The sequence below is a fragment of the Megalops cyprinoides genome, chromosome 9 (assembly GCF_013368585.1).
Source record: "Megalops cyprinoides isolate fMegCyp1 chromosome 9, fMegCyp1.pri, whole genome shotgun sequence".
NCBI lineage: Eukaryota > Metazoa > Chordata > Actinopteri > Elopiformes > Megalopidae > Megalops > Megalops cyprinoides.
The window spans coordinates 8901166-8914042 of NC_050591.1; the positions used below are offsets into that span (position 1 = coordinate 8901166).

The window sequence follows — 12877 nt, forward strand, 5'->3', positions numbered from 1 at the left end:
CACATAGCAGGGCTAAACCTGATATATGCTAAACAGTCAGGATAAGACAGCATAAATAATGGTAGCGAATTTGATGCAGGGAGCGCCAAGTAAATCAAAATTTTATTCTGGTCATGAGGAGGTTGTAACAGTACGACTGCTAGGGGGCAGATGCTAGCCAGACATAGCCTATAAATTTTGTAAGTTCTGGTGATTGAGTGTTTGATAGAAGTAAACACGAACAGTTATAGTTTTATGGACAACCTCTGGGAAAACTCTGCATCTCACTTACAAGGCCAAATTTAAGTGTTGCCTGCTTCTTGTTTCTACCACTAGTAGCCATATATTTCCTAGGCTTCACAGTAAAATTAGTGTTTTCTATTAGCAGTAATCATTATCCTTCAGGTGAACACAATACAAAAATTAGTTATGATTATTCAATCAGAAGTTAATTATGCTTACATTAGCGCCTTGGGACTGAGGGATTGAAATGTAGGTAAATAGTGAGCACAATATATAAAATGCATGACCCTTACAATGCTGTGATTCAGGGGCATGTAATTTGCTCTAGAATCAGGAATACACAACAGTCCATGGCAAATGCAGAATAAAAGCAAATGTGAATCAGGTTGAACACACGCAGGGAGCGTATTGAACACAGAGAGGTGAGTGTAGCCCAGCTCCCTGCAGATGCTTACAGTTGACGACAACGTTGACGTATTTGACGTCCGGGGTGGCCACGTCATTGCTCGCTTTGCACTCGTATCTGCCGGCCTGGGTCCTCATGATTCCGTTTATATCCAGGTACTCTTCCCCCTCCAGAGGCTCAGCTGCAGGGCGGAGAGAGAGGAGCAGGAGAGAGGGAGAGAGAGAGAGAGAGAGAGAGAGAGAGAGAGAGAGAGAGGGTAAGGATACACAGCAGCCCAAAGACACAGCACGAAACGATGCCAGTCGCAGTTCTGAGGCCTTAATTATTCGCAACGCATCTGATCTGCAAATGACAAATGACACAGCAAATGCTGAAATTCGGCACCAGGGAACGTGACGCTGAGGGACAGAAACTTCACTAATTAGACACACGTTTGGCCTGTACTTCCTCTTCTTTAATTTGCCTTTCAAAGCCCTGAAGTATTTTCCTGGGTGTCTGTCAGCATCATTTTCCTGGCGTTGCTGCCTGTGGCACTGCAGTCCCCCAGGGCAGGCGATCTGTGCACAAACGGCACACTCACTAGCAAGGAAATGCACCTGGCCAGGCAACAGGAAGCCATTCAATTAGAGAGTCAAAAATGGAATGGCGGATGGTGGGTGGGCGGTACCAGTGGGAGCAGTGCGTTCCAAACCAGGGTGAGGAATCAACCTCAGCCTTGGTCTTGGAGGAGTGCAGTGCTGCAGGCTGTTCCAGCTCCCTTACCACTAACCCTGCGAAAAATTACTGAGAGGTCCCGGGAAGTTAAGTTGTTTTGCTCAAGATGGAGATTAATATAATGAGGAGCTTGGGTGTAGTCACAGAGGTCCTCCATCACCAGTGTTGATTAGAGATTTGTGGATGAGAACCTGTAATATTATACCTTAAACACTGTAATGATTTAATGCTGATGTGCGCAGCATTTTGGTTTTAGCTGAAGGCTAAAGAGGCTGTTTGAAATGGCGTCACTCAGCCCTGTTGTCTTTAGCCGTTCTTCCTTTTATATTCAATCTGGCTCAAGACGTCTCAAAGGAATGCACATCAATCCAGCTGAGAGGTCATGAGGATCTTACTTTCATACTGTACCGCCACAAAAGCAGGTGAAATGACCCACTTGTCACTGCTGAGAATGATGCACTTGTGTGAAAACCTAATGACCCAGAAAGAAGCACTAAAAAATTGAAGGAAACAGAGCCATATGCTAATTACTTTTACTTTCACACCTTCACGTATCTTCTAACTGAACAACACACTGTTTGCTACTCCATTCACGAGTGTGAAGACAAATCTGTGAAAAGGCAGATGTTTGATAGATTTCTGAGTTCCTTCATTTACACTAAAGAAAACCTCTTCCTGGTTAAAAAAATATCTTTTTATTGAGTGAAGGAGGACAGTTGGATAACTGAGTGCAGTTTGGAAGTCTCAATTGAAACATGAAAGTACTAAACAAATCATAAAAAGGTCAAATTTTAATTTCTGACGAGGGATCTCCATTAATGGCAGTTAATATGGTAGTGAAAATAAATAGATGCATAGTTGCTGAGTCACCTTTCACATCAAGTGACAGACTCCTTTCACTGAAGGATTAAGCCATTGCTACCCAGTGGCTAAACCTGTTGAGAAATTGAAATGTTTACCTCCTCATATTGCTATGCCATGCAAATTGCATGCAATGAACAATGCTCAGTATAAGATAGACTACATTTCCACTACTGTCTCAGTTCCTAGATCCAGATAAAACCAGGATAAAACAGGATTACAAACTGATAAAGCAGAATCACTGAATTGAACTTGTGCAGACATGGCTCTCAGTAATGGCTACTCTGCTACAAATTGGATTGTCCTTTGATTTGCAGCCATCCTCAGCTGGATAAAAACGTCAGAGTTTTATGTCCCACCGGTATGACATCAAAGGTTAAGCACTGGATGAAATGCAGAAAAAACTGCCTCTCTCATTAAAAGGGGGGGGGGGGGGGTTGAGGCCAGGACGCCACCAACAACATTTCTAATCAACAGGTTGATAATTTTGTGGGGTCCTTTCCCAATATTTTGCACCAAGCTTGAGTGATGTGAAAGCGGAAAATCAGGAGGATCACTTGTCTTTGAAAAGCTATGTTTGGTTAGACAAATAACCAAAAACAAAAAAAAGGATCTTATTTATTATCTTATCATTCTGCAGTTGATCAGATGTCTGGACAGCCTGGTTCCAGACAGTACTGGTGTGGTTTAGCAGCTATGTTTGTTGGGGTTATGGCATAAACATTTGGCTGCATACTTGGGAGTTGAACAAGTCAACATACATCAGTGCAGAAAGTAGACTTTATCACCCACTCAGTAATGGCTAGACAGCAAAGAGTAAGAGGCCCCCTGACAGACTGACTTCCAGAAAGGCTGCAATGAGCAACCTGAAAAGAAGCAGACATATTTTGTACATATCTTGAACTCACGACTTTGACTTTGTCTTTATTTATTTTTATTTTTTTGCTACATACTTCTCCAAAGGAGATGCCTCTGGAAGGTGTAACTGAACTAAGCTAGTCAGAATCTTTATTTATTTTTCTTGATGCTTCCCATTTAAAAGGACAGAGTGCGAGACACACGTGGGGGCAGCGAGGCCATTGAACAGCCCCGGTGTCTTGACTGGACGTGCAGATGTTGTTGGAACCGTGTTGGGGGGGGGGGGGGGTTGGGATGGGAGACGCACCAGCGCACAGATCTCATCCAAATGCACGCTTTCTCCCCCCAGCCCCCCTCTTAAAAAGAGGGACCCCGTCCTGTCAATTTACCTGAGGCGCCGGCACAATTTCAGGCTCAAAGGTCACCTCGCGGCACAGGGAAAACAAAAACAAAAACAAAACAATTTACTCTGGAATAAAGGCCTGCATTAAACGGCGGCGGTGGCGGCGGCGGCGCTCGCCTCTGCATAATCGGCTGACCTACATAACGGCGGCCGTCTGTGGCGGACGCGCCGGCTCCCGAACGTCTGTGCACCGGGAGCCTGATTGACTGACTGATCGGTTTGACAGGTGATTGCCCCCTCTGTGGAACCCCCTGCCCCAGTCAATCCACTTCATACATTAAGGCCCATGATAAAATAGAATCCAATCACTGGCGGAAAGTGAGCAGGAAGGTAAAAGCTCCTGAACAGATTTAACGCTGGCAGCCCGGGGGGAACGACATCAAAATTTATCTGAGCGAAACGCAGGAGCCATTGAAAAATACATTTGAGCTTAAGCTCGGGACACAAACACACATGCACGCACACACACACACACACACACACACACACACATAAATATATCTGTGTAATTATACAATCCTAAAACTGGAAACAAGAAAGCCAATTTGTCCATCTCATTAACAAAAAGACAACAGGGGGGAACAGCAGGCCTCAAATTCTTCAAAAAAGGAGCACTTCTCAAATGCCCTGGTCACTCAATTTTATCTTCTGTCCAGCAGCCCTCTTACATCATTGTATTGGCAAGAAGAAACAATGCAATTCTTTGCACAGCTTGCTTGTGCCTGTCCCCATCCCAATGGTGCATGATCCAAGGCTGACATACCATAAAGGAAGCTAGGACTTTTCTGGAGCAACACAAGGTGGGAAAACAAAACTGCTGTTCCTGTGTGACTTTACAGTCACTGGGGGCTACGCTAGGGAATGAAAATAAGTTCACAGTACACTTATTACAGAGTGCTCCGAATACCAGGCAGCCAGCTTAATTGAAATTCAGCCACCTTTCCCGCTAATGGCCTAACACCTACATGCCTGCTGCTCCTCTCCCAGGGAGGTTAAAGACTCAGTGCTCTCCTTTCCTCAAAGCAAGACAGTCAGGCCTGACAGGCTGAGGGGTTACACACCTTTTTTTTTGCGTCCATCGCTCTGTTAAACAACCATGCTTTCACAAAAATGGAGTTTGTGTGTGTGTGTGTGTGTGTCTGTGTGTGTGTGAGTGTGCGTGTGTGTGTGTGAGTGTGTGTGTGTGTGTGTGTGTGTGTGTGTGCGTGTGTGTGTGTGTGTGTGTGTGTGTATGAGCATGTGTGCCTGTGTATTAAAGAGCAACATGTATTTCTTGCGTGTGCAACGCTTCCAACTGGGGAGGCGTGTGTGCACACAGGCACATGTGCGTTTAAGCGTGTATGTGTGTGTGGGTGCATATGTGTGTTCGAGAGCAACAGAAGAGTGCATATATACCCCTAAAAAAAGAAAAAAAACAGGACTAATGCGTCCCCCTGCAGCCCTCCCCATGAAGTCCTGGGTTCATTCAGATAAAGAAAACCAATCTGTTCACCTCTACAGACGAGCCTGCCAGGCTGCCCAGAGTCTCTCTACCACGACCTGGCTGCAAGCTCCGTCAAACCCACTTCTGCAGAACCCAGTCCTTCTCCACACTTTGCCGAAGCTCATTTTCGCCCTTATCTACATGAGCAGCGACTCCAGTTCGCGCACGCACGGAGCAGGTGTACAGACACCCAGCAAATGAACACTAACGACCTGACACCCACGTGCTTGTTTGCATGTCTCTCCCCAAGGCACGGCAACATTATTTTCCTCATTATTCAAGTCAAAATTTAAACACTAAAAACAATAGTGAGATGGGTGCTAGGGATGCTCGCTATAAGGGTGTGAGGAATTTATAATGCCTGAGCAAACCCTTTTGATATCTGAGGGACTTCAAATAAAATTAAATCCAAAACAAAAACACTAAGCTCTTTACTGCGTCAGTTTAAAATGTCAGCTGCTTTTCTTTATTTTATTTTTTAGCAGCTTGTCATTTCTTTTTTTCTTTATTTAAGCATCTTTATATAATGTTAATTATTATTCTAATATAAAATATTTATTGTGTAGGATTAAGGCATTAAGATAAACTTTTTTTTTTAGCATTGGCACATATTTAAACTACAGTTTAATTCCTCCGTTTCAGTCCAGGGAGAGAAACACTGTAGTATGGTGTCACTGAGGCCCAAAATATGTCAGGTGACCACTCAAGCCACAGAACGGACAGTGGATGGATGCCACACCATCCATTTCCACAGATTGTACCTCTGCAATATTATCATTTATATTGTGAGTGTAAAGCGGTGTGGACAGTACATCTCCGGCACAGAAAAAGGATTAGAGAGCCTTTCCTAACAGAGGCTCAGCTACCAGCGAACAGGTCCCTGAATACCGAACACAGACAAGAAAGTTTCAGAGCCACTCCAGAGAGCAAACTCCTGCATTCCCACAGGAACGCACGCTCTGTACACTATCCATTACCCCGTACACTGAACAAACCGCACGCTCCCATTTCCTTTCATTTCGACGGGCTAGAATAATGACCGGTCATTACCATCCAAATGCCAATTTCTTTTGCCCTCATTACCCAAATGGAATTGTGTGTCCATGCTTTGTCACTACCGCCTTTATAGACTCATTACCAAAAGGAACAATGACGGTAGATTACATTCGGAATCGTGGCAAATCTTTACAAAAAGGCAAGTGGAAGAATGAGGAGAATGCATGTCATGCAGAGGTCATCCCATTCGAAATGCTATCGGAAAGGACAAATTTCAAATGCATCACATTTGACACTGGTCAGTATGGATTATTTGGCCTCACTACTGCACAATGGCTCAGAATGTCATATTTGCATGTTTACCTCCGTCTGGTATTTGTTTGCTTGGAAGATAAACTTGTACAACCATTTTTTTGATATGAGGACACAAATCTTTTTGAATTCTATACAATTATCTCTATGTGCTTATTCAATCTGCACTTTAAACTACCTGGACCACCTCTAAAGTTGAACCCAGATGGATACGACTCATTTTCAGCATGTCTGGGATAATTAATGTGAGGGCACCACTGAAAAGTACAGCAGAAAGTTTAACTATTTCAACTATTTAACTATGTGGTGGTTGGCCATATGAAGACTTAATGAGAGAGCTCAAAAGCAGAAAGGTGTGGGGACTGCCGTTCAACTAAACACAATTCTGCCCCTGGACCCTCAAATTCCTTTTACTCTACTTTTGAAGCTAATTGTTATGCTTTCAGCTGAGCTATTTACAGGTTACACACTTAAGGCTAAAAACAGCATTGATACTGAACTCACTGCAATGGTTCCTGAGAGATGGCAGATTATTGTACCAGTATGGGGCAAAGAGAGAACAGCACTGTCATCAGGAGCAGTATTTGAAGAAGTACCGTGGTTCTCTTGTTTGTGTTTGAGACCTGAGACTGACATTTTACCTGGGACATATACATTCTATATGTGACATACATCATAAGACACATTCAGAAATTTAAAAAAAAATACCAAAATGATTAAATTGGATTCATCTCCCACTGAAATGCATTGTAAAATTGATTTCCATGTGTTCGGGCCAGATCACAACCCCAAGCACATTATCTGAGCCCTGTTAACGTAATTCATGCTGTAACTTTAATAATTGTTGATTGTATCAACTGTAGTATGGAGTGCTCACAATTTGTTCAATTCAATGTTCAATTATGTAATCAACAATCCGTTATTGAGGGGGAAAGGGGTTCACTTTGAAAAAAAAAAACAAAAAACAAACAGTGATTGATGTATCCATTCATGATGTAGAATGTCATGTAACAAAATCTGTATAATTTTTATTCAACTGGGCAGTAAACTGTATCAAGGAGAAATTATTGACAGGTGTGGAAATAAGAATGTAAATTTAATCATTACAGCATTACAGAGGGACTGATGCATCGATAGAACCACTTCAAGACGCACTGCAACACAAGGATGTTTAGAAACAAAAAATGTATTTGACGGCCTGAAATTTGGTGTAATAATTACATCTTGAAGGAATATTTGATATGTTCCTCAGTATTTGTAGCCATTGTCATATAGTTTTAACCTGCTGCTGTTATTGCTGCATGTCAATATATTTCTTATAAAATGAGGTACGGATAGGGGAGGTGATACATTTCCAGTAAGGAACAATCAGATGTCACATCAGTTGTCCTGGTCAATGGTGCTGTCATTATGTTCAGGGTCAAATCTATTTCAAATCAGTCACTTCATGATTATTTGGACACTGGCAGATGATGGTAGACTTATATGTATAATAGAGAGAGAGAGAGAGAGAGACAGAGAGAGGTGACTAGATATGTATATGCAGGCACTCATCATATGAAAAAATATACAGAGAAACATGACTGATGATACATACAAATGCTTACTTTGCCATACAACAAACAACCATAAATATACATTTACATAGTTTCATACAAATGCCCAACACGGTGCCATTCAATGACAAATTACTATGCATCGATTATTTTAAAGGTGACTCCGCATGAATTGGTGCAGTTGGCATCAGACTTGTGTGCTGTCACAAAGCCGACAGGGGAACAGACAAAGCCTATAATATAGACGTGTCCCATTGAATGCCAGGGACCTTGAACAAGACTGGATTTCACCACAATTAGATTAATTAGATGCGTATCGGCTTGCGACCTTCAGTCTATGCTTGATCAAGATTTAGTGAGGCTAGATAAGATCAATTTCAGTACTTAGCTCTCACCATTTTTCCAGTGGATGTTCATTTCCATGATAGTAAATCTTTCCAAATGAGGTTAGTCTGATATTTCCTTTCTAATTCCTTGATTCAGCAAGCTACTTTAGATGCACCAAAACAAGACCATATTGTTAAGAGTATGAGTAATAATGGTGGGTTTAGCATAGGTCTGCAACAGTTTCCTTAGCCCTCACATTTTGAAAACAGACAGTCCCATGTCTTGAAAAGCACACTAGCTTTTTGCAATTCAGATTTTCTGGTTATATTAAGCTTTGAGACTGGTTTTCATAGGCAAAATGTATGCATGTAAATGACAAGATGACTAAACTATATCCCTTTTTAGTGAAATGACACAGGATGTTGTAGTTGCAACTGGTACACAATATTACTGTGCTTTACTCCCATCATTACCAGCCATCCTTACGGTACTGAATTGAACGTCTTCTGTCCCACTCCTAACCAGTTCAAATAATGTGTTTCCTTCAGTACCCAACCCCAGCATTGCCCATCTCTGTTTTTCTTCTGATCTACTTCCTCTCTAGCTCTTCTTCCATGTTCTTCCTTGCCCTTAGTGCTCATACCCCTGCTTTGTTGTTAGTTCATATCCCTGCTTTGCAGTTAGTTATCGGTTAAGAGGCCAAATGTTTGAAATGCAGTGTCTATGCAGGCGAGGATGCTTTTGTGGTGTGGAGATGCTAATGACAAGGTTACGTGCTGGATAAATCAAACACAATCCCGCCTCTCCCCGAGAGGTCTGCATCCCCTGGGAAAGCTCTATTAACCTTAATCATGTTATCTAACGCCCCACCAGTAACATTGCTCCCCTTCTCCTCCTTCATACAGATCAAGATCTAAAACCGCAACATGCAGGCCATGTTTAAGAGAGAAATTCCCACTGTTGTGGAAATAACCATTTAATGTGGCCTACCTTGTTTCTACTTGCGAATTTTTGATGTGGAATGACTTGATATCCAGCTGGGTCTGCAACAGTTATCCATGTTGGCATGGTCTCTCAGATATCGAGACATGGGCTAATGCCTCTTTGTAGACAAGGCATTTTTATATTCAAGGCCCAGTTTTGTATTCAAATAATAAACAATCAAGACAAAAATGCATACACTTTGTGTTCCCATGTTTTTGAGGATTACATGATTACATGACTAATTACGAAAGATTACACAATTATACAATTCTTCATAAACACAGTTGACCTCACTACTGTAAACATTCATTTTTTTCAAATATAGTAAGTGAGTTTATTTATTATATCAGTGGATGAACATTGAAAATGCTGATGCACTATTAACTAACCACTAGAATCAAATACATTATTCATTTGTTTTCCCATCTTGCACCAGTCTACAGTCCTAGTCATCCAAGAAAATGACGATTCACAAAAAAATAGATGAATAAGAACAAAAACAAATTAATAGTAGTGGGTTGGGAGTAACTTTGATACATCTAGACTAACCCTAACCCTAGCCTAGCTCTCCCTTACTGTCAAGGGAGACTAGGCTGGACTATTTTCTGGACTGGACTATTTTCAAGAGGACCGGAAGGCACAAACCTATTCCCTCAAAAGAAAACCTGGACTCCCAAAGGGGAACCTTGGCACTTCTCCAGTTTTTAGCTCAGGTTTAGAAACCTAGAGTGAAAAATTATACTGAAAGACAGATTTTTAAAAAAAAAAACGAGTATTACTGGTTAACTATGTTGTTGATCAGAAAGACAGTAATGGTAAACTGTTAACATGCCTGGTCCTTATATAGTCTAATCATTCCCCTTTTTAGACAGTGATCACTAAAGCCTTTTCTTGAATACAGAGCAGGTGCTGATTACACAGATAAAATTACAGTTGTTTGGAGTATGAGCCTGATTAGAATATATTCCATATTAGCCTCCGAGCATGAGAACATGGTGCTGTTTGTTAATGAGGAGATATCAGTTTTGAACAGAACTGTTTGCAGCCAGAACAGAACCCTTACAGTGAGGTGGTTGTATGCAGGCGTGGGAATATATATCTGCAATCTTCAGACCGAAGCAGCCCCATGGATATCACGGAGCAGTAATCTAAAGCCCGCCGAAGCCCCCCATGGCGCAACGATAATGTGGTTAAAATGACACTGCCAGAATAATATGCTGCCTTCAAAATGTCCACCATCTGAGCTGTGATGATGCTGCCAGCTATTGTTACAATAGATTTGTCTTCCCAATCGCAGCCCTCACACTGGTCATTACTTCTGTTTTGGCTGGAAACGTTTTTCTCCATTTATTACACCCCCCCCCCCCCCCCCCCCCCCACTCTCGGTTGCATCTCTCTCTCTTTCTCTCTTTTTCAGAGCGCATCATTCCTTCCCCACTTTCCATCCCGCAATTCATCATCCTCTCAGTTCAGATGTGTGGCTCCGGGCTTCGCCTTTGCCAGGGGCTCCCCTGTGCCCCGGCGCATCTCGCACACGCTAATAGATAGCTGGGGGTGCAGCTTGAATCAAACAGTTAAGGGAGAAGTCATAAGTAACCTTCAACCTGCCCTGCGTGGAAGGATGAAAACGACGACTCGGGAGGCTGAGTGACACTCCCCCGCACCGTAAGGAGGCGCTTCGGCCATTTGCATTTCAACCGGAGAAAGAAAACAAAAGTGTAAAAGACATGAAGCACCGCTAACACGTTAGCTGACAGTGTTTTACTGTTTCCACTGCAGCTATGCATCTAGCTAACCTGCCAAGAACAGAGATTCGTTTTCAGCTCCTTCTAATGAGGTGTAAAGATTCCAGAAACAATGACAGCAAAGGATGGTCAGTCACAATCCCTCAGTTTAGTCAGAGATTAGTTACTTGTGACAGCACTAATTAATACTGTATATTTGGACTGGACTAATATGTACGGTCCTTATTCATGCACAATAGTATTTTATTTTAATTATTCAGTATGCAAGCCAGAAGGTAGGTGGAGCAGAAGTTAACTCATCCCTGAGTGTTTCATTTTTTTCCTGTCTATATTTAGACAGGATCATTTAAAACATTATAGACAGATTTGGAAAAAAACAGGTGAAAGTACTACCTGTGGGACAAGGATTAAATGATTCAATTACAAGATTGCTATGTGTTATACATGTACTGTTTGCAAACAATAATTTCACTGGACACCTGAAAGATTTGTTCTTTCAAGTCATGTTTAAATCAGGCATTCAACTAGACAAGGGGCTGTTAATGTTGTCAGAGACATGCACTTTCCCCGGCGCCACTCCAGTTATGAGTTTACCACTGTCATAATACCCAGGTCATGTGCTGGGGTATAAAAAAGTAAGTGATGCCTTCCACAAATACAGAATTACAATTTGCTTAACAAGACTTCCATACAGAATACTTACTGTTGTATTATGCAAAATATGCAATATAACCACCCAAAGACGTGGGTTCAATACAGATATATCATAAAAGGATTAAGACACTGATCCATTGACAGTACTCTGTCAATGTGACCCAGCTCGTGCTTGATTGCACATCATTGATTGTTTCATATTGTAATCAAGTACGCAACACTTCAGTTCTTTCAAGAGAAGTGCCATTTTTCTGGCCTCCTCAAGAAGTGCATTTGCGATAGCCAGGTTTTCCCTCACTGAGAGGCGCCACTAACGTTTCACCATTTCACTGTAGTTTGCTTTGCCAAAAGAGCCACTAACATTCCCTCAGGTCTTATTATCGTGTCTGGCATTGAAATCTCCTTTCAGTGGGTCACTGTCTGTAGGATGATTTTCAGTCATGAAGAACTTCTGAGTTAGGCACTCAGAAGATGAGCTTGCGAACTTTCTGGATTTTTTTGGATTACTACTCTGTAACAGATCGATACATGCCTCACATAACAATCAAATCAAACAAAGACATAACAGAACAGACAGAAGCAGTCTAAAATGAGAATTATGATACAAGAGCAAACTGAAGTATCTGAAAGGATAGTTCAAGAGCAAAGAAAAGAGACAAAAATGACCAGAGCAGGAAGGCCTCCATTCATGTTTGCCCCTTGATGTCATCATTCACGCCCTTAATCAGCCCATGAGGGCAAATAGCACTGACTGTTCACTGGGACCATTGTGTGTACTCAAAAAATGTTGTTTTTCTTTTTTCCCCACACCGATTTTCTCAATTTGGTTGCAGCAGTGCAAGTACAAAGACCATGAACTGTTGAAGGGATGAAAAATGGGAAGACATGAAAGCGTACCAAATTATTCCTATTGGTTCAGAGTTTTTTAAAGTCTTATGGAATAAGAGGTCGTTACTCGACAAAGACAGTAATTAACAGAGACATTCTTGGGTGTTTGCTTCCTTTGATGGCCTTACCAAATGAAGAAATGTGTTTAGCTGAACTACACTACACTACACACACACACACACACAAACACACTGAACATAGAGAGCTGGGCTGCAGAAGAAAATTACATGCAAAAATTACTTATTTAGAAAAAAATAGAGAAAAAATTAGACAGAAAATAGCAGTCTTTCAGGAAACATGATTACACAAACTAACATGATATCCAGAGGCAGATTTAGGTATGGGCGACATGGGCAGCTGCCCAGGGCGGCATCTTGCCAGGGGTGGCACAAGGCGCCCGCACAAAAAAATTCCAAATGGTGACATTTGCATGATCGGTTTTCTATCGCTCATTTGCATGTCACTTCA

The 12877-nt window shown here is 41.9% G+C and overlaps 1 protein-coding gene across 2 annotated transcripts in view; it reads right to left on the reverse strand.

The window, feature by feature from the left end:
• Nucleotides 1-12877, reverse strand: part of LOC118782663 (limbic system associated membrane protein) — a 251379-nt gene that overhangs the window by 53279 nt on the left and 185223 nt on the right. For both annotated transcript variants that reach the window (XM_036536094.1, XM_036536093.1), the window contains exon 4: nt 678-809. In XM_036536094.1, the coding sequence (XP_036391987.1) occupies nt 678-809 (132 nt within the window). The remainder of the gene's footprint in view (nt 1-677; nt 810-12877) is intronic.